We start from the raw sequence: 19,169 nt of genomic DNA, 5'->3' as shown, positions 1-19,169 counted from the left end.
TGGGAATTCCGTGTCTACTTGTATGTCAGTTACTTGTGGACTTACCGCATGGCTGTTTGGAGACGGCAAGTCCTCAACAGCATGGTTTTGCAAAACTCTAATGCCAATGCCTGGCCTTACCTGAATGGACTCGTTTGAAGACCTTGCACATCTTGATTGATGTACTCCTCAGGAGGCTGGATATCCACACTTATCCTAGGGTTCAACTCCGCCAAATCAGCGGTCAACCCTGCACTGACCACTTGCCAGCTCTCAGCTCAGAATTATTAGAAACCGGATTGTTCCGGATGCTAGTAGTGCAATCAATAAAACTGCTTTTTATATAGTGCCTTGGCCTGTACATGGAAACTGACCAATCACCCAGTACTTACTGCACCTGCTACTACTAATGCAATATTTTCCAACCTCATAGGTTTGCAGCATTTTGAAGGCTTTGGTGCTTTCCAGGATTGACTACAGAAACCACGTTTAAGGCTTCAAAAGGTGAACTGCCTCCTCGCTTCCTCATCAAAGAGGTTGTACAAAAACCCCCTAGATCCGTTTTGTTAAATATTCCTCCACCCAAACCCATTGGAAGCCTAGGCTATGTTTAAAACTCTTTATCTGGCTTGCAACATATCCACCCACCCAGACTGCCTATATCATGCTTGGAACTGAACTGCCAAAGCAAAGTTCAGAAGAAAACGGGTGTAGTATAGCCACCTCGGTTTTTGCTACAATAATGTAGACCATCTTCAGTGTGGCTACACCATATTTTTAACTGCTGGTTAAAATGCGCGTTTTGAAGCGGCCACTGTGACATTTGAAGCTTTTCACTTGAGTAGGCACACCGCCGTTTATTCCATATCACCTCGATTCCCCCCCCCCCCCCCCCATCGCCTCACCCTAAACCTAATTCAATTCACAGAAACACGTGTTCAGTGGAACGTGACTGGACCGGTTCTCTCCGTTTTCATAGAAAGGTGTCCCCAAAAAAAAGCACCATAGCCCGTGTTAAGAGACTACTCCCTGACAATGTTGCTATTGGATGTTTTGCGAAGTTCGACTCGGTAAGAGTGGTCCCATTTCTTTTAGGATATTTGTGATGGTAAGGAGAGTAGATGACCCAGGCTTTGTCAGACTCTACACCGCCCCCAGCAGCAACCACATGAAATCGTGCAGACACAAAATAACTTGGGGATATTAATGAAGTTGCACATGAGTTTGGACTATTTATTGATTAAGGGCTGAATGAGCAAAGCAACGCACAATTGCAAGTGTGACCAAGACAATGGCATCTTTGGCATCCCAAGTCTTTCTTTCTCCTCCTTCTCGCCTGACCTCCACCTTAAGCTCTCCTCCTACCTCACTGCTATCAAGAACTGGATGTCCTCCCGCTTTCTCTCTCTTAACACCGATAAAACTGAAGTCCTTTTCTTCCCCTCTAATTCTCTTTCCCTTCCCTCTCCTCCCCCTTTCATTCACTTTCCTCCCTCCAATCTCCCTATCTCCCCCAAAGCTCGTAATCTAGGCGTTCTTTTTGACTCCTCTCTCACCTTCTCACAACACATTTCGCTCACCTCCCGCAACTGCCGATACCACCTTTACAATATACACAAAATCCATCCCTCCCTCACGTTCCATGCCACCAAACTCCTAATTTCCTCTCATCTTTTCCCGCCTCTTCTACTGCTCTTCTCTAATCTTTGGACTTCCCGCATCACTATTTGCCCCTCTTAAATCCGTATACCATTCTGCTGTTCGTACCCTCTGTCTCCTCTCCCCCCCCGTAACTCCATCTCTTCCTCGCGCTCTCACCTTGGCTGGCTACCCTTCCACTTACAACTAAAATGTTACTTTCTCTGCCTTGTCTTCAAATCCCTCCATGGTCTTGCGCCTCCTTATCTCTCCTCCCTTCTCCCCTTCTACTCCCCCTCCCGCTCCCTTCGTTCTGCTGACCATTTTCTTCTCTCTGTACCTCCTTCCCCCTGTGCTTCCTCCCATTTCCGCTCCTTCCAACTCCTTGCACCTCTCCACTGGAACTCACTCCCTCTTACAATCCACTCTACAACGACCTTCCCCTCATTTCGCACTTCCCTTAAATCCCTCCTCCTCCATTCTCCCCCCTTGAAAACTTCCCCTCTGCCCTCTCCACTTCCCCTCCTCCCCCTCGCTGATTCCTGTCTCCCCTCTCCTACTCCTCTCTCTCCCTTCCATTTTCCCTAGCCCTGTCCATCTCCTACTCCCCCTATAACTCCCCACTCCCCTTTCCACCCCCTCTCAGTTAATTGCTCTTTGCACTGTTTTGTTGAATGATTCAAGATGTAAATTTTGCTCCCATTGTTAAGTGGTGGTGTTCTACTGTATTCTGTTGTTCCATTGTACAGCACCTTGGTGTAAAGCGTTCTATAAATAAATCAATCAATCAATCTTGTGGTGAAACCTAGAAGGCGGGGTGTCGGGGACATGTGTGAAAGTGGGATCTGGCAAGATGTACCTGCCAGCCCCAGATTGGATGAACCTTTTTTCCCGATTGTGTACACCGCAGAGGAGATTCAACGTGATATTACGGCCAAGGAAGTTTGTGTAACTGCGTGGTGACCTATCTGATACTGGCACAGCAATGGCAAATTGGCAATTGCTCTTCCACACCCATGCTTAACTGAACGTCGTTCTCTCCCAACATATTGGTACTTAACACGGCTATGACTGGATTACTATATATAGTTACAGGTCTTATCCCATTTAACGCACACACACCACCCCATTTTCTTTTGTTTTACTTGTTTGTAGCAGCATTTTGCATTAATAACAATTACATATTTCCCCCCACCCTCCCCTTACAGCTATGCCTAAAGCAAAGCAAACATAATACTACCACAGTCAATGTCCATGTTTTCAGGTAATTCCCAGTATACGCAAGCTCTGAGGGCAATGCACAACATTGTGGTCTCTTTTCAAATAATTCAACACTACATTCCAGTCTTTGGCAAAGTTATCGTGATCCCCTTGTACAGAATACTTAATCCATTCTAAAGCTAAGAAGTGCCACCCTTTGTAAAACCATTCATTAATGTGGGGTGGATCTCTCGACTTCCATTTTTGGGCATTCACCAAGAAGGCCGCCATTTATAATATAATATAAGCTTTCATATTTTGTTCCAGATGGTGCATTTGTTTGCGATGGAGCGCAACTGTCTGTCAGGAGCATGATTTTATCAGGGGTCTCTATTCTCTAGATACGCCTTCATCCGGCACTGGTCGTGGAGAACTCATTATGCATTCCCTCACCTTGCTCGGATTCGCAGGGCTCTGCACACCTTTGTGGAGAATTGCAATTGTAGCTTTATTCTGGTGGAACCTTACTATCACTGGCAGACGTTCTCAGATGGCATCCTGTTTTCTCAGAGAGCACTTCATTTCCTCCCTAAATCTTGATTTCCCCTCAGGATTTGGTGGTGCTTTACCCTTGCCTTCCATTGCTTTGCTTGAGCGTTTGTAGACTTTCTCTTTCTGGCATCGCCACTAACTTTAATTCCTCAGATTTATTTTACTCTGGAGAATGTACATGTGGAATGGTTTAAGCTCCACCATTAGGCCATACAAGCTAAAGGCACACTCCCAACAAGGCACGTAATATCCAATAGACCAAATAATGGACACACACTGCAAGGGAATGAGACCGGAGATGAATTGCAAGTAAAACAAATGCATGTAAAGTAAAATGTGCACCCAGAGAAGTCTGCTACCCGAGAGCGCTCTGCCAAACAATACTCGGGCAGCACATTCAAAGGACACGCAGCGTCAGTGATGACATTTCATATAAGGTACAAATCTTCGCATCGGAATGGGGGGAAGCCTATGGCACAGTTGATACTATAAGGGAGGCAAGACGCTAATTGGTCAGTGCTCCCAGTTGTTCTTGGCATAAGTGTGTCTGCTGGGCTCATCTCCGCGGTGTGAAGCTCGGGGCAAAGAGGCGCTACAATGCTGTCTATCTAAGCTAAACAATAGTAACTGATTTCCTAAGACAATTGGCGAACATAAAAGCTATTGCATTAATGGGGTTACTTTCAGAAACCATTTGACAGATATATTGGCATTCCAACCCCTGTACTCGGAGGGGAGGGGTTCATAAAACGCAGTACCCCAGACCCAGGTGTCTTCCCGTGGTTTTGATCTACCTGATGCCTCATGATACAAATGGACATGTGTTAGTTTTGAGGAGGATATATGGGTGCATAGGATAAAGGCTATGGTGGATGCCCTCGAATGGTCACTGCGAGGGGCCAGATGTGCATCTACATCAAAGAGCAGAGGAACAAGCGACCAGTGGACCGTGGTTTAACTGGGTGGGGGTCGAGGGAGCATGGGCAGGTTATTGGAGATGAATGGGCACATGAGCTGTGGCCTGCTCTGGTCTTGCACAATGCAATGTGCTAATCTGACACAAAGTGATATTAAACGTTGCAACAATAAATGCTTGACTTTTGTGAGAACAGGGCTCACGCAGAGCTGACGGGAGGCAGAGGTGGCTTGGGCTGTCTGTGCGTGGCGCTGGTGAGGGGAGAGCTTCGATTAGAGATCATTATTGGGCCTAGTAAAAGATGGCGGCTGGTGTAGCACAAAATGGAGTCTCTAGGCATCGATGGGGGCTTAGTTATTTGTGATTACCAATATTTGTGCGAATGACAGACGTCTCCATCCCCCCCCCCCCCTTAGCTTACACGTGGTCTATTTATTGTAGGACTGGTGGGGGGGTGCAAAAAGACCATCTCTTCCCCCAACATTCCCCCCTTTCGGTACTCCTAAAGTACCGAATACCGTCCCCCAATACGTCTGTATTCTTCAGCCCTCTTTACTGCTCCACCCCAGGCGGGGGTACCTTTTTTATGGGCATCCATGCTCTGCATGCACTTCTCAGACTTTCCCCACGTCTTGCATATTCCTTTCATGAGTGCATGTCATGTATATATCTTATCCCCTGTATGGTATATTGCCACCATGAGGTATTTGGGCTCATTTTCTCCTGTTTGCACTTGGGCTTCCCTAGCATCGTGAGGCACCTTTTTATTATTGTTGTTTTTATCGCCAATAGTCACCATCATCACACTATAAGGAACCGCCTTTGCACAACAATGAACCCCTAACTGGCACACACAAGATCACCAGGAGGAAAACTATGATGAGGACCAGCATTTTCATTGCAGTCCCGAGCCATGAAGGTACCCAGGCGTACGTCCGACATGCTGAACCAGTCACTTTGCTGCACACCTGCCTCGTTGTTCATTCTTACTCCAGTTCATGCACTGTTGCGATTACATGTGAAAGTGTTCCATTATCAGCGTCTAAAGAAGGTATAAACATGCAACATGAACAAACACTGCCTTCCATTGCCGTGAGGAGGTCCAAACCATATCGGTTTTGCATGGTCATCAGTTGGAGTGCTCTTAGTGTCACCTTGATGGTGTTGACCCCCCCCTCCTTTCGTTTGCCAGTTGGATCAGCTCCCAGCAGACAATTTGGAGCCACTTGGCATTTGCTCGTGCTTGGATGCTGGGGATAAGTGATGCAAAAAATGTCTGTTAAGTTGAACAGTTTATATTCATCAGGAATATGTGCAAGGAGGTTTGAAGCGTCTTTAGAGAGGTAATTGGAGTCTCTCTTTTTGCGAGACACTTGGTTTTCAGTGAGTATATTGAAGATGGGGTGGGGGGGGTGCTTCGCCTGTTGGTGGGGTGGCAGAAGTAGTCTGTTGGGCACCCCTACCCCCTGGATATGCTCATCTGGTTTCACCAGTAGGGCGGAGTGCAGCGTTGTCAGAGCACAGTAGCCCATCCATGATGACGGGAGGTGCAAGTATGCCTGTTTGCCTCACACCCAGTAGTGGTCCATCAATGCAGCGGTGCCTTTTCGCAGATAAGGGATGACCAAGGGTTCTGTTGCAATGCGTGTTTGAACCCATGCATGCTTTTCCTTCCCCATGAAAGCACAGTTCGTATTTTTCTTCATGTTGAATCTTGATCGGCTTTTCGAGGGCTGTGACCCAAGTTAGCTTTGCAATGTGCTGGGCCCATGTTTGTGCACATGTATCCTCCATCAATTGCAACCTCTCGTCCGTTAAACCACGCAGTGCTTCAGCTTTGCTCATAAAGGTTGAGTCTTGCCATTTGTTTTCCACAAACATTGTTCCCTTTATAGCTAGAAACGGCTCCTTGAAGCATGTTGCACCTTCTGGTTTCTTTTTACAAATCTTTTCATCTGGCAGTGGAAGCTGCAGCTTTACTGTGTGCGCCTGGAAGGTGCATTTGATTCTACACAGTGCGAGATGGATGAGACATTGGGCTTCTATTAAAGCAGTTTCCGTTGAAGTGTGCGAACAGGTAACATTCCCGTTCATAATCGGGGGTGGCCAAAACTGGGGCTGTACTTATCAGTTCTTTTAGTGCATTTCAGGTGTCCAGCTGATGGGTGTCCTCTATTTTTGTGCACGCACTGTTGCCTCTCTGTTGGGTATTATTCTCTTGCCAGCTTTGGAAATCAGTTGGCCCAAGTACAGAACCTCAGTCAGACAATACTGCAATTTTGGATTGTCCACCTTGTACACCTTCTGGGCCAGCAATTTGTGCAGAGTGACGGAATCTCTCTGAAAATTCTCCTCTCCTTCGCTACATACTAGGTAATATTCATACTGAATGATGTTGCTTTCTACATCAATATTGCCAAGGTCTTCGTGCAATATTCTGTCTAAAATGCTTGGGCTCTAACAGTACCCCTGGGGAAATAGTCTGTGCTCGTATCTCCCCCCCCACCTCCCCCTAGTGTGAAGGATGTGAGGTATGGTCATTCTGTGTCAAGGGGTATTGAGAGAAAAAGGCATTTTCAGGTCCACCACGGTAAAGTGGGTGGCCTGGATGCTGCACAAAATGTATGCTGGATTTGGGACAAGAGGGAACTATTTTTGGGCAATATAGTTTAGTGGGCGGAGATCCTGGATCATTCATCACAACGCCCCCGCCCCCCACTTTTGCTATTTTGCTGGGGTACACTGCCGTGTTACATGGAGAGTTTGAGGGGACAATGATACCCTGTTGCAGCAGTGCATGTATTGTTTCTTTTATACCTTCCTCTGCCTCCTTGGACAATGGATATTGTCTCACTCTAGGCAGGATAGCACCTGGTTTGAGTTTTGTTTTCACAGGGGTCACTTCTCTTAATAATCCCATATCATGGGGGCTTGTGGTCAACAAATATAGCGATACTCGCAAGTCTGCATCACAAAAAGATGGCGGTGCACTGACAACGGCTGTGAGGGGATTTGTCACTACTCTGTACTGTACCAATATATGACTGGGCATGCAAATTTCCAGTATGATCTCCCCGTCAGTGTCGTTGTCAGTGAACAGCTCTTTGTCTGTCAATACTCCAAATGGTATGTTTGGATCAGTGCATTACACAGTACGCCACTCACACCCAGGTGTATATGAGAGAGAGGGAGAGCGACCCCCACCCCTCCATTCTTTTCGTGTTAATTCTGGCACTGCTCTTGCTAACACTTGTATCCCATAAATAAACATGTCTGCGTTTGTAGGCACTCATCTTAATTTTGTTTACCATAGTGTGTATTAGCAGCATGGCTCAGAGGGGGCACATTCCTGCAGTTGAGCAGACGATCCCCTATCTGTGAATGTTATTGTCCTTTTTAGTTTGATTAGTAAGTCGCGCCCCTATACGTTTATGGGGGATTCTTTGTGATAAAGTAAAGCCACCCATATTGTTACCCCCCCCCCCCTATTCTAACATCTAAATCTTCTGTGCAAGGAACTGTGATCGAAGCCCCAGAGAATCCTTGCGTCTCTAGACTTTTGCCAGATAACAGAAAACTGCCTTCACATAGGCATGATTTATCGGGACCCCCCCCCCCCGAATCCACCATAATGGTGAACTGTTCCCTATCTCCTTTCTTAAACAGAGTTTCCTCTTCTGGACGTCAGGTAGTGGATAGGGCTGGACACGCAAGTGCTCTCTGTGGGCTGTCCTGGTCAGGGTGAGTCTCTTTTCAGGGGCAAGATAAAATGTTTTCACTGCGCACAAACGTTTTCTGATAAAGAGCTTGTGCGCCATTAGCAGTGGTGGCAAATGGTTTGGCGTGCCGATGTGTCATTTGATTTGGGGAAGTTTGGGCACGACTGCATGCAGTGTAGGGGGGTGTCTGAGGGTATTGTAACCCGGTATTGGTCGGCTGTCTGGTTGTTCATCCTTTGTGACTTCCTTGGGGAAGGCCGTATGGGCTATACTGGTAAGTTCCCTGTCTACTGCGGCATTCTCGTGAAAAGTGGTCCCACCTCCTACATGACCAGCACAGCCCTTGACTCCCCAAGTGGGTCCCCCCCCGCCCGTCGGGCCCTTGCCCCCCGTAGCCACCTCCCCTGTCCCAGGAACCCACCTCGTCCTCTTGCGGGGTCTTCCTTGCCACTGCGGCCCCATGTATTGTTGATCTCCTCCCCACTGCTCTTGCCCACCGTCTGCTCATGCTGCAGCCATTCTTCCCTGTATTGCTACCGACCTTCTTCTCCCTGCTGCTCTAGGGCGGCTCTGCTGTTACATGCCGCGACCGTCACTAACTCTGTACAAGTTTTGCTTCTTCTGCTAATCTCCTCTGCATTGTTTCTTTCTCCCTGTCTTTGATAATCCTGCATTAGTGTACTATAATGCTCAGAATTTCTGGCCATCCTTTGGCTTCTATCCCAGCTATTTTATCAAGGGCCTTCTGTACTTCCTTCAGGAGGCCTCGCTTAATGATGAAATAAAATAGGGAGGTGGATTGGACCCGGGCTGTGCCCGTCTCCGCGCGCCACATCTCCTGCACCCGAAGAATGAACTGCTGTGCATCTCCTCATCTCCCATAGTGCATTACATTATGGAGTGTAAATTGGGGTTATGGGAAGTTTCTCCGCAGGGCATCCCATACTTGTGCACGGACATTATTAAAAGATGCACCGTCATGTGTATCGTTCCCTGTGGTGACACCTGGGAATCCTGCCTTCACCCACACTGATTCTGCCTGATCTCCTGCTGCTGATACCAGAAGGCTTTTAATATCCCCTATGGCCAGGGGCACCCACGTTGTGTTCTTTTCAAATGCGTAAATCCATTTCCCTGCATAAATCCATTTCCCTGCGCCCACTGTAAGCGGGGGAGGGATTTGAGGAGGTTGTTTTTATCCCTCTATGCCCAGGGCACATAATGGGGTCGTCCTGCTCCTTTATGAATAAGGGGCATTTTTAATTTCGATCTTACCTTTCCGAGATTTACCTTTTGTTCCCTTCTTTTTTGCCAATGCTATTCTTCCCATTCTGTTCTGGAGCCTATTTTCCCATCCCTCTCCTTCCTCTGTCACCCTTGGGGAGATCCATTGCACTTGCTGTATTCCTCCTACACCTCACTGTTCACATTCATCAAAATCACTCCCGTCACAAGTCTAGGTGGAGAGTAATGGGCAGAGGCTATCTCTCACTGTATGCAAGTAGATTAAGGGAGATTCCGGAGGCAACGCTAGAATATAACAGAAAAAGGTACATACCAAGCTGTTGGTTGAAACAGGTATTCACAGGAACTGCAGGAGCAGGCTGTAAACAAAGAGACAGAGAAAAGGCAAAGACAAGCAAGTACGCTGGGCAACTTGGACTGATCAGAAATAAGGGTGTACTGGAATATGATAAGGGGTCTCCAGGGATTAAGGAAGATAGGTACCAGCAGATTACTCTTAACAACAGTCATACAGCAATGTCATGACTTGGGCGTGCCAAGGAAACTGTTTTACTCAGTGCAAGGGTAAAACTGAAGGACCATATACTGAGGCAGGTACGACTTCAACAGACTAGGTGAAGGCATCAGAAGTCTTCCCTTATCTGATCTGAACGGAGACCAACCCAGGGTCACACTGTAAAACGGATTCAAGTGAAGACACCACAGTGGACCCAGATGTATACAAGTAGAAAGCAGTGTTGAAAGAAATAACCAGGTACAGGACAGGATAGGATATCAGAAGTTGGAACAGGCAGAAAGCAAGGCAAGGAGGTCAGATGGGAGCCCAAAAGAACAGGGCGGAATTTAGCAGAGTGCGGCAGAGCCGCAGAGCAGAGTGCGGCAGAGCCGTCAGGCGGGAGCCCAGAGGAGCAGGGCAGAAGGTACAGTTGGGAGCCCAGAGGAGCAGGGCGTAAGGCAGCAGGGTGCGGCAGAGCCGTCAGGCGGGAGCCCAGAGGAGCAGGGCAGAAGGTACAGTTGGGAGCCCAGAGGAGCAGGGCGTAAGGCAGCGGGGTGCGGCAGAGCTGTCAGGCGGTAGCCCAGCGGAGCAGGGCGGAAGGCAGCAGAGTGCGGCAGAGCCGTCAGGCGAGAGCCCAGAGGAGCAGACCAGAAGGCTGCAGCAGAATGGAGAGGGATCTGCAAGCATCAACCGCAATAGGAATCAAAAGGCCAAAAGAGGATTTCCAGGAAAGGTCAAAAACTGGTAACGGGAGCACCAGCACGAACTCCCAGAGAAAGCACTGTTCAAAGTGAACTTATAAAGGCCCTCCCTCCTTCCCTCTCAGCCAGCAGGCCAGCAGGGTGGAGCTGATTGCAGATTCTGGTAGCTGTGTTCAATTAAGCTCAGTCCTGTCTTCAGTAGCCTGCAGCAGTAGCAGCAGTGGTGGTTTCTAATCAAGTGCTCTCCAGCCTAGCCTAGCCTGCAGTAGTTTGGAACAGGTGAATGCAATCAGGCCCTCTGCAGCTCTTCGTAGCTTGCTGCAAACAAATGTATTTAATATGCCTCCTCCAGCCCTCTGCCTTTTAGACGGCATACATGTCCCAGAATGCATCTGCTGGTTTAACCCAAAAGCTGGAATGGGACATGCAATTAGATTAGTCCAAAACTGTAGTGGTAAAACAAGAAAGGCAGAGGCGCATGTAGCAGTGCTGGGTGGCAGGCGAGTAGGATTGTGACAGCTCCAACATTCCTCGTCCCCTTCAGAAGCCACTGTACCAAATCCTACGCTCTCTACCTCCCCCCCCCCCTCTCTTTCTACTTGTACTGTTTTTATTGGTGTACTGCCAATTCTAAACAGGAAGTCCCCTGATTTCCATTAATCTTTGGGCGGAAGAGAGGAGTTTGTTAGGGTAGTGGCAGCGGCCCCCACACTCCACCCCCTCCCCATGTCTGGGTTGTCTCACATATTGCTCTTAATCGGGCTGGTTCTGTTTGAGTGGATGTTAATGCTCCTTCAAGTTCTTGCATAGATGGTCCTATGGGGCGGGTGTGATTGTGGATGGGACATAAGGTGGAGGTGGGGGAAGGGGGGCCGTTCCAGATGTTGCTGGTGCGCTTCCCCCTGGTACATAGGATGGGTCTGAGTATCCCTCGGCTGGTCTTGTGAGCAACAGGTATATCTTTTTGGGCTCCCGCTTTTTCCTGTTTTTTTAAAAAAAAATTTCTCTGCATTTATTTACATCCGTGGGCAACCCACCTCCTTTTCCTATGTTATTTGTGGCAGGTGTTTCCTCGAACATCCATCACATATCTAGCTCTTGTTTCGTCTTGTATTTTGCCATCAAGTAAGTTGCTACATGATCTAATATCCCCTTAATCAAAAGACCTTTGTTCTGGCCAAACATGAGGTGATCCCTCCCCCTTTTTCTGTTACCCACTGAATGTGGTACTTTTTTATTCATTCACTGTACAAGGGGCAGTGCTTACAAATATGTGACAGTGGGGTATCCATCTGCACGCTCCAGAAGGACCCCCCCCTTTAATGTTTACCATAAAATCTTAATCTCTAGTATAATCAACAACAATCTAGTTTTCTTCACCTTAAAACATTAATGGTACATTATCAGGACAAATGCATAAAACATGAACCATTGAACAACAAAAAGACCATTAACCCAGAACAAGAAACATAAATATTAATATATTCTTTGATACCCCGCCCCCACCCTCTCTTTAGAGCATAACCCCTTCCTCACTCTCTCAACACTCGCATCACCTCTGCTCCCACCGGGCCTTCCTCCACATATTTATAGAATACCAAAATACTAAATTGAGACAATACGTTACAGTGACAACCACTACTAATTCCTGAGCTCACTTCTTATACGAGGCTCCTACTTTTTTCCTTTTCACTTATTTCCTGCACTGGTCAGGACAGTGCACTGCAGTGCCGCTGTCTACCCCTTTTTAGAGCTAGGTTCCAGTTTTCTCTATTTTTTCACCTTGTACGTCGTTCTATAAAAAATCAATGGCCATAAAAGAAAGAAGCGCTTGAGTTTGTACACTCATCCTATCCATTCACATCTATATATCGTACGTGTTACCCTTACTCGATGAGCTCCAAATCTACCCACCTTCCGTCGTTTGTTTTGCCGTGCAATTAATAATCACGTGCCAGTGTTCTTCCAAGAGCCTCCAATGAGGTCTGTCCGCAAAGCCTGGACCTCCCCCTGTGACAGCAACCGGCTCGGGGGAGCAGCGGGGTATTCCCAAAGCCGAAACCCACGATAACCGTTTTCCTCTGCGTACGCGTTTTGTTTGGGGACCGGTCAGCCGTAGGTGGGGGCTGCTTTTCCGGGGAAGCCCTGCATCTCGCCACAATTACGGGTATCTCGCGGAATATCGGGCAAGAGGGGTCACCAAATGAAGGCACATTCCCAACAAGGCACGTAATATCCAATAGACCAAATAATGGACACACCCTGCAAGGGAATGAGACCAGGAGATGAATTGGAAGTAAAACAAATGTATGTAAAGTAAAAACTCTGCTGCCCGAGAGCACCCTGCCAAACAATATAAGGGCAGCACATTAAAAGGACACATGGCGTCTGTGATGACGTTTCATATAAGGTACAAATCTTAGCATGGGATTGGGGGGGGCCTATGGCACAGTTGATACTATAAGGGAGGCATGATGCTAATTGGTCGGTGCTCCAAGTTGTGCCTGGCACACGTGGGTCTGCTGGCTCATCTCCGCGGTGTGAAGGTCAGGGCAAAGAGGCGCTACAATGCTGTCTATCTAAGCTATACAACAGGAACTGATTGCATAAAACAAATGGCAAACCTAAAAGTCGTTAATTATATGGCAAGACAACCATATGACCTAAGTTGATTGAATGATTATGCCCTGTCTAAACCAGGGTGTTTTTTTTTTTTTTTTTTTTTTTTTTTTTTTTTTTTTTAAATACACCCTGGTTATATCTAGCCCACAGGTACGATTGTTTTCCTGTCGGGCTCCCGTTCTTTCATTAATTGGTAAAATATCCTATTTCATTTTCCTGATGAAATCACAATGTACACATGATGAATGTTATGTTTGATGTTTCTGTTTCACATTTTATGTCTTTTAAACCTGTGTAAAAAGCATTCTGAAATTCTAAAATGTGTTATTTGTATAATACATTTATATCATGTACTTCTAGGACTTTTCTTTGTTTTTGTTGTTTCTGTGACTTTCCTTGAAAGCACACACCTTATAACAATATGGAGATTGAACCTAAATAATTGACAGAATTAAGGACTGTCTTCGGCGTGGGTACTTTTTTTTTTTTTATAGGTTCCTTGTTTTGAATGTGTACACTGCCTCTGCCCACGCGTGCACACCGGGGCTCACCTATTGTTTGTATATAAACCTAAAAGTCGTTGCTTGAATGGGCTTACTTTCAGAAACCATTTGACAGATATATTGGCATTCCAACCCCTGTTCTCAGGGGTTCATAAAATGCAGTACCCCAGACCCAGGTGGCTCCCCGTGGGTTTTGATCTGCCTGATGCCTCATGATACAAATGGACATGTTTGTTTGAGGAGGATATGGTTTATAGTGATTTTTTTTTTCCAATGCCATTTTTTCGAATACCATTATGTCAAACATTTTGGCGAAAAAATATTTGAAGTGTTTTTTTTTTTTTTTTTTTTTTTTTTTTTTTTGTAATCCTTTTTTTACTTATGAAACAAAAAAAACTATAAACTAAAAAAAGAATACATTAATACAGAAGAAAACACATTTCGAAAAATGTTTTCGATAAAATAACTGGATACCGTTTTGTTATAACGACGGGGGTGGAAAAAAGTGGAACTGGGAGGTGCAGAGAACGGGCCTGCGGAGTGGTGCTTGTGTGTACTAAGTTATGTTATGTTAAAGGTATCTGTAAAGTGCACCGTCGCCAGCGGAATTGGTCCCTAGGCGCTCAGTCCCAGTTTTAAATGACAGCATCTTTTAGAGAAGCTTTTTTTTCTGTCCACCCTGTGGTGCAGGCATGCTCAACCAGTTGTGAAAGAAGGCAAGCAAGGACTAGGAGCTTAATCGCCATTAATGTATTTTTATTCGATTGCCTGGTCTGCTAAAGGGTTCGCCGCAAGTTTGCAAGTGGGGAGAGCATGGGTGAAGGGTAGGAGTGGGCGAGGGGTAGGAGGGTGGCATTACCTGAATCTCTGATGAAGGGAATATTGGATTCATCCATCAAGTGTTTCTTCATAGCGGAACTACCTTACCCTAACCTGTTCTGCTCTACGAGCCACAAATAACTGCATTTGCATTATGGGAGCTTCAGCCTTAGGAGGGCAGAGTCCCGTCCCCAAATGATCATCTGATTACATCTTTAAAAGAACAGAATAACATTTATTTCAAAAGGTGTTGTAGGAACACACTAACGGTTCATAAATATGGAAACGATATCCATGATGGAGGACTTTCAGTAGCTTTCATCTGGTGCTGTCTTTGGAAGTCTGGTTGAAGGCCTTCACATCTGTGTTGGTAATGGAGGCTTTGAAACCATGCAGAAACTCTATCCCAGGCTTGCACAGCACCTATGAGAACAGACTGGGACGAAGAGGAACCCTGGAAATGTTTGCAATTACCAACACCGAATTGCATTGAGCAAGTGAGCGTCACGAGCCACACCATCGGAAAGTGGCTTATGGTGGGCACAAATCTTTGCTGGACCAGGGCGAAATGATGCATTGTTTACAGCCCCTTTTCAAGTACATTAGTAAAAAGCTTTAGAGTATGTTCTGACAAGAAATGAGTGCGTTCTTGTGACTGGAAATGCACTTGGGTATGCTTCAGAAAAGTGTTGCAGGGTTACAAAATTAGGAGTACATGGAGGCTTTGGCACATATACCAACAACGCACACAGCATCTAACTGTGGGCAGGGTCGGACTGTGCTATAAAATTGTCTCGCGCAGTAATGAAAAAGTGGCCCACAGTTGCAAATGGCTATTCTTTCATTTTGTGACACTGAATAGTATCGAAGGGGGCGTTTTTTGATGTGATGGAAATTGTGTATTTTAAAAAATATTTATTCAGCAACACTGGTCAAAACTAGCCGCATTGTGAAGTAACTCCTCAAACTGGCCCACATTGGCCACAAAAAGGATAGGACTGAGCACAGGCAACCACTCTCTCCCAATGTTTTTCTCACTCTTTCCCCCCCCTCCTCCCGCATGGCCTTCGTGGGCCTCCTATGAAGCCTGTTTGAATGGTAGAGTGACATTGTTCTACTCTCAATTCGGTTTGGCTGCCAGTAAATCCACCTGCCACATAGTTCACCACCTGGAGCCTGCAATTTCGGTTCTATGTTCTTAGATCGGCAGCTTATTTGTTTCGCAGTTTTATTTTGCAGAATATTTTCGACTGAAATAAACTCATCGAAATTGTTTTTTATTTGGGGGGGGGGGGTTCCCCCCCAATCCACCTTCTCATCTAGTCCCTATCCCCCCACGACCTCCTCAGCGAAAGAAATCCTGGCAATGTAACGTTGTTGTACTGCAATTTTAACCACCCACCGCCTCCCAGCTCGTACATGCACCACCATGGGTAATTAGTGGGTGCTGAGGTGCTGCAGACACATTGAGGGCTGCAGCTGATTATAAAATGCATCATGGCAACTGCATGATCTGCTTGAATAGACTTTAATACATGTGCATGGAAGAATCTGGAACCACCTTCCCAGCAACATCAAACTCGCCCCCTGGCATCTACAGGAAGGAGCTCACGACCCTCCTCTTCAATGAATGGCTCCTCCCGAACACCTATTCCCACATACCCACTGCTCAACACACTACCAGAGACTGTGTGATCTGCTTCCCACTGTTTCCTCCTCCCAGTGCCCTCTCAACCCCTCCCCTGTTAGCTTCCAGCTCCCTTGTTTCTGTTTCTCTGCTTCTCTGACCATGTTCTTCCCCCTATGATTCTAAAGCCTCAGTTGCTTCTGGAAGCTAGTTCCTCGCTCAATAAATAGCCTAATAATAACAATGGTACGTCAGGTCGTACTTATTAAAGCTGTGCTGCCTACTGCTCAGTCCGGACTTTGATGTGAGAAGAGTTGTCCATGAAGGCATGATCTAACATCTCTTTCCTGTTCCTTATATGCAGGTGTTTGCGCTGATTGTTTTCTCTTGCATCATATCGGAAGGTTATTTTAACCCGGTCACGGAGTCGGCCACGAGGTGCAAATTCAATGAGAATGAGGATGCATGTCGCTATGGTATCGGCATCGGGGTCCTGGCCTTCCTAGGATGCATTTTCTTCTTTGTTATTGACATCTACTTCCCGCAGTTGAGCAGCGCCACAGACCGTCGCTACATCGTCATGGGAGACCTGGGATTCTCATGTATGTTCCGCACTTTTAGCTTATGCAAAATGTATTCCTGTAATAATCTGTGCTGCTGGATCAGTATTCAATGTCCTGGTGATGTGTAGTGTTGCTGTCATGCTTAGTAGGGACTTCTAACTTGAATGCTTCCTTGTATCCCGCACAGGCACCTCTTGGTGCCCCAGATGTCTCTGGGGCAGTCAGCAGGCGTGGATTATAGTGCAGAGCATTACTGTTGCATAGAATTGTTAGGGCAAACGTGCATGGTACAACTGGGAATATAATTGGTGTTTTCTGCACCTTGTGGACTTTTATTCCCCCCCCACCCCGTGAAAGGATTTAAGTGAATGTTATTTGTAGGCATAGGAGAGCAATTTGCCGGGCACTGCTATAATGGTACTACCAGGCCATAAGGTGCCAGCAGCTGGAAAATGGCGAGATTCTCTAGGTGTTAGGCATTTGCCAGCCACTGCAACCAGTCTAATATCTATACACAAACTGTGCGCTCTGCCAGTGCTTATTTTTTAACCGGAATACAGTGCAGGGAACAGCCGTGAGGGCGCCCACCATGGCTCTAAATGAAATGGCTAAATACACACTTGGTTAAGGCATCTCCTTCTTCTTAATTATCGGGTGCGTGGGCGGACCCACGCAGGCGCTTCCCCATTTAAGGCATCTCTATAATGCCAGTAATGTATGTACAACTGCAGTTCAGCCCTTACCTTTTAGAAGACTGCTTAGAAATAACCCTGCAATTCCCTAAACAGCATTTTGATGGCACTGCTTGATGGAGCTAGCGCTGAGATCTCAGGAGGATGTGTTTTTGACGGGCAGAGGAAGCTAGTGGGTGTGGATGCCCATAGGGAATAGCATGGGCAGTCAATTAGTAAGTTCATATTCGAACGCCTACAAGCTGTGTCCCTCCTCACATACATGCCCTCGTTATCTGTACTGTACTTGGTGTGTACCACCTAATCGCCAAAACAAAAAAGTTACTGTGCAGCTTCCCCAACAGGATTTTGATGATAAACTACAAGACTTCCTGTGGGTTTTGCCTTGCAGTTGGTACTATATTGAGGGTATTGGAAGCAATCCACCTGCATGCAAGATCTCGGAGCACTTTTTCTTTTTATATAATCAATCGTATAGGGGAAAATATTTCTAAACCTAAACATTTACAAGAAATTTACAAATGTTGGGAATGCCAACCTTAAGGTCCAAATGCTCACTCCAAAGTTACCAACACTCAGTCCAAAAAAGCAAAGTCTGTAATGCAAAGTCCATCAAACCACACATTTAATCTCACAAACTACACACTTTCATTTTGTGAAGTAGTTGCTACCTGGCTTTCATTTAAATGTCCTACGAAGAAAAACATCCATACAGGAGCGTGACATAATCCTCATTACTCCATGTCCTACTCTTCCTCATCCTATTCCTAACAAATTGAAGGATGACTTCATCTTTTGATATGCATATCAAGTTGCCCCTTGGATACGTTCCCCCTTTTTAAAATAGGAACTCTAGTACAGACTCCTCGCTTTACCTCATGGGCCCAAACATGCCCTCCCATACACACATCTTCTTACAGATACCCTGGCAAATCTGATGGTGCTACCAGGGACAGGGAGATGGCAAATCTGATAGTGCTACCAGGGACAGTGAGATGGCATTATGAATGTTATCGGACATCAAGTAATAAAGATTGATGTACGTAATCCGGTCCTTTACGAGACATTCATCTTCCTTATCCCGTTCCTATACCAGAGCTGGTCAATGGAGGAACCTCTTTCCAAAATAAAAGACCTACAAACGATAGTTGGTGCAAAAACGCAAAGTTCATTGTAAGGCCAATTTTGGTATTTTTACAGACAAAACCACTTCTACAAATTTTGGGTTTCGCTCGTGCCCCACTCCGAGGTACTAGTGTGTTTTATAAAGGTCTATGTAAGGCTTTCCTGCATATGTCTGGCAAGGGGTTACTTCTTGCCTCTGCCCATGAGGCTACCATACCCCTAAAACTAGTGGGGATATGTGAATCTGTGTGTTGGTATCCTAGAAGACCACAGTAGACCTCGCCCATCTGCTCAGAGGTGCTGCTGACTGGCATGTCCTATGCTAGTTCTATCTGAACTGGATTGGCAGAGAGGCTGCTTTGTTGCAATTTTCCACTTTAACCTAGATAAGTACTAACCTATGTACGTCCGGTAGATATAGATACAACAGGGTCTCTTCATGAGCGAGAAAAAAGATTTGGTGGTGGGAGCTGGAAAAGACTGAATACAAATCTCATGATTGAAGGGATACAAGACATTAAGCAAGAAGCGGGACTTTATCAATATCTGCCTATCTGCAAGTACCCCTGGGTATAAAGAGGATCACACTATTGATCGCCATTCTCCCAGTGTTGGGTGGTCATTATAGCCACTAGGAATGTAACTTTACTGCAGAGGTACTTAAGTCTGACTTCCTGGATGAGTTAAAATGGAGACCCTTGCAGTGATCAGAGCACTCGAGGGGAGGCCCATGGTGGAAGAATCTCACTGGAAGTCTGGTGATCACAAAGCG

The 19,169-nt window shown here is 46.3% G+C and overlaps 1 protein-coding gene across 1 annotated transcript in view; it reads left to right on the top strand.

The window, feature by feature from the left end:
• SYNGR2 (synaptogyrin 2) overlaps positions 1-19,169 on the top strand; it is a 138,780-nt gene that overhangs the window by 20,479 nt on the left and 99,132 nt on the right. Inside the window, exon 2 of the mRNA XM_069655251.1 lies at positions 16,382-16,619. Coding sequence (XP_069511352.1) covers positions 16,382-16,619 — 238 coding nt within the window. The remainder of the gene's footprint in view (positions 1-16,381; positions 16,620-19,169) is intronic.

Source organism: Ambystoma mexicanum, chromosome 3q (genome assembly GCF_040938575.1).
Source record: "Ambystoma mexicanum isolate Mex_15411 chromosome 3q, UKY_AmexF1_1, whole genome shotgun sequence".
Lineage (NCBI taxonomy): Eukaryota > Metazoa > Chordata > Amphibia > Caudata > Ambystomatidae > Ambystoma > Ambystoma mexicanum.
The sequence above is the reverse complement of the archived record's forward strand: the minus strand, read 5'-3'. Positions and strand labels throughout refer to the sequence as shown.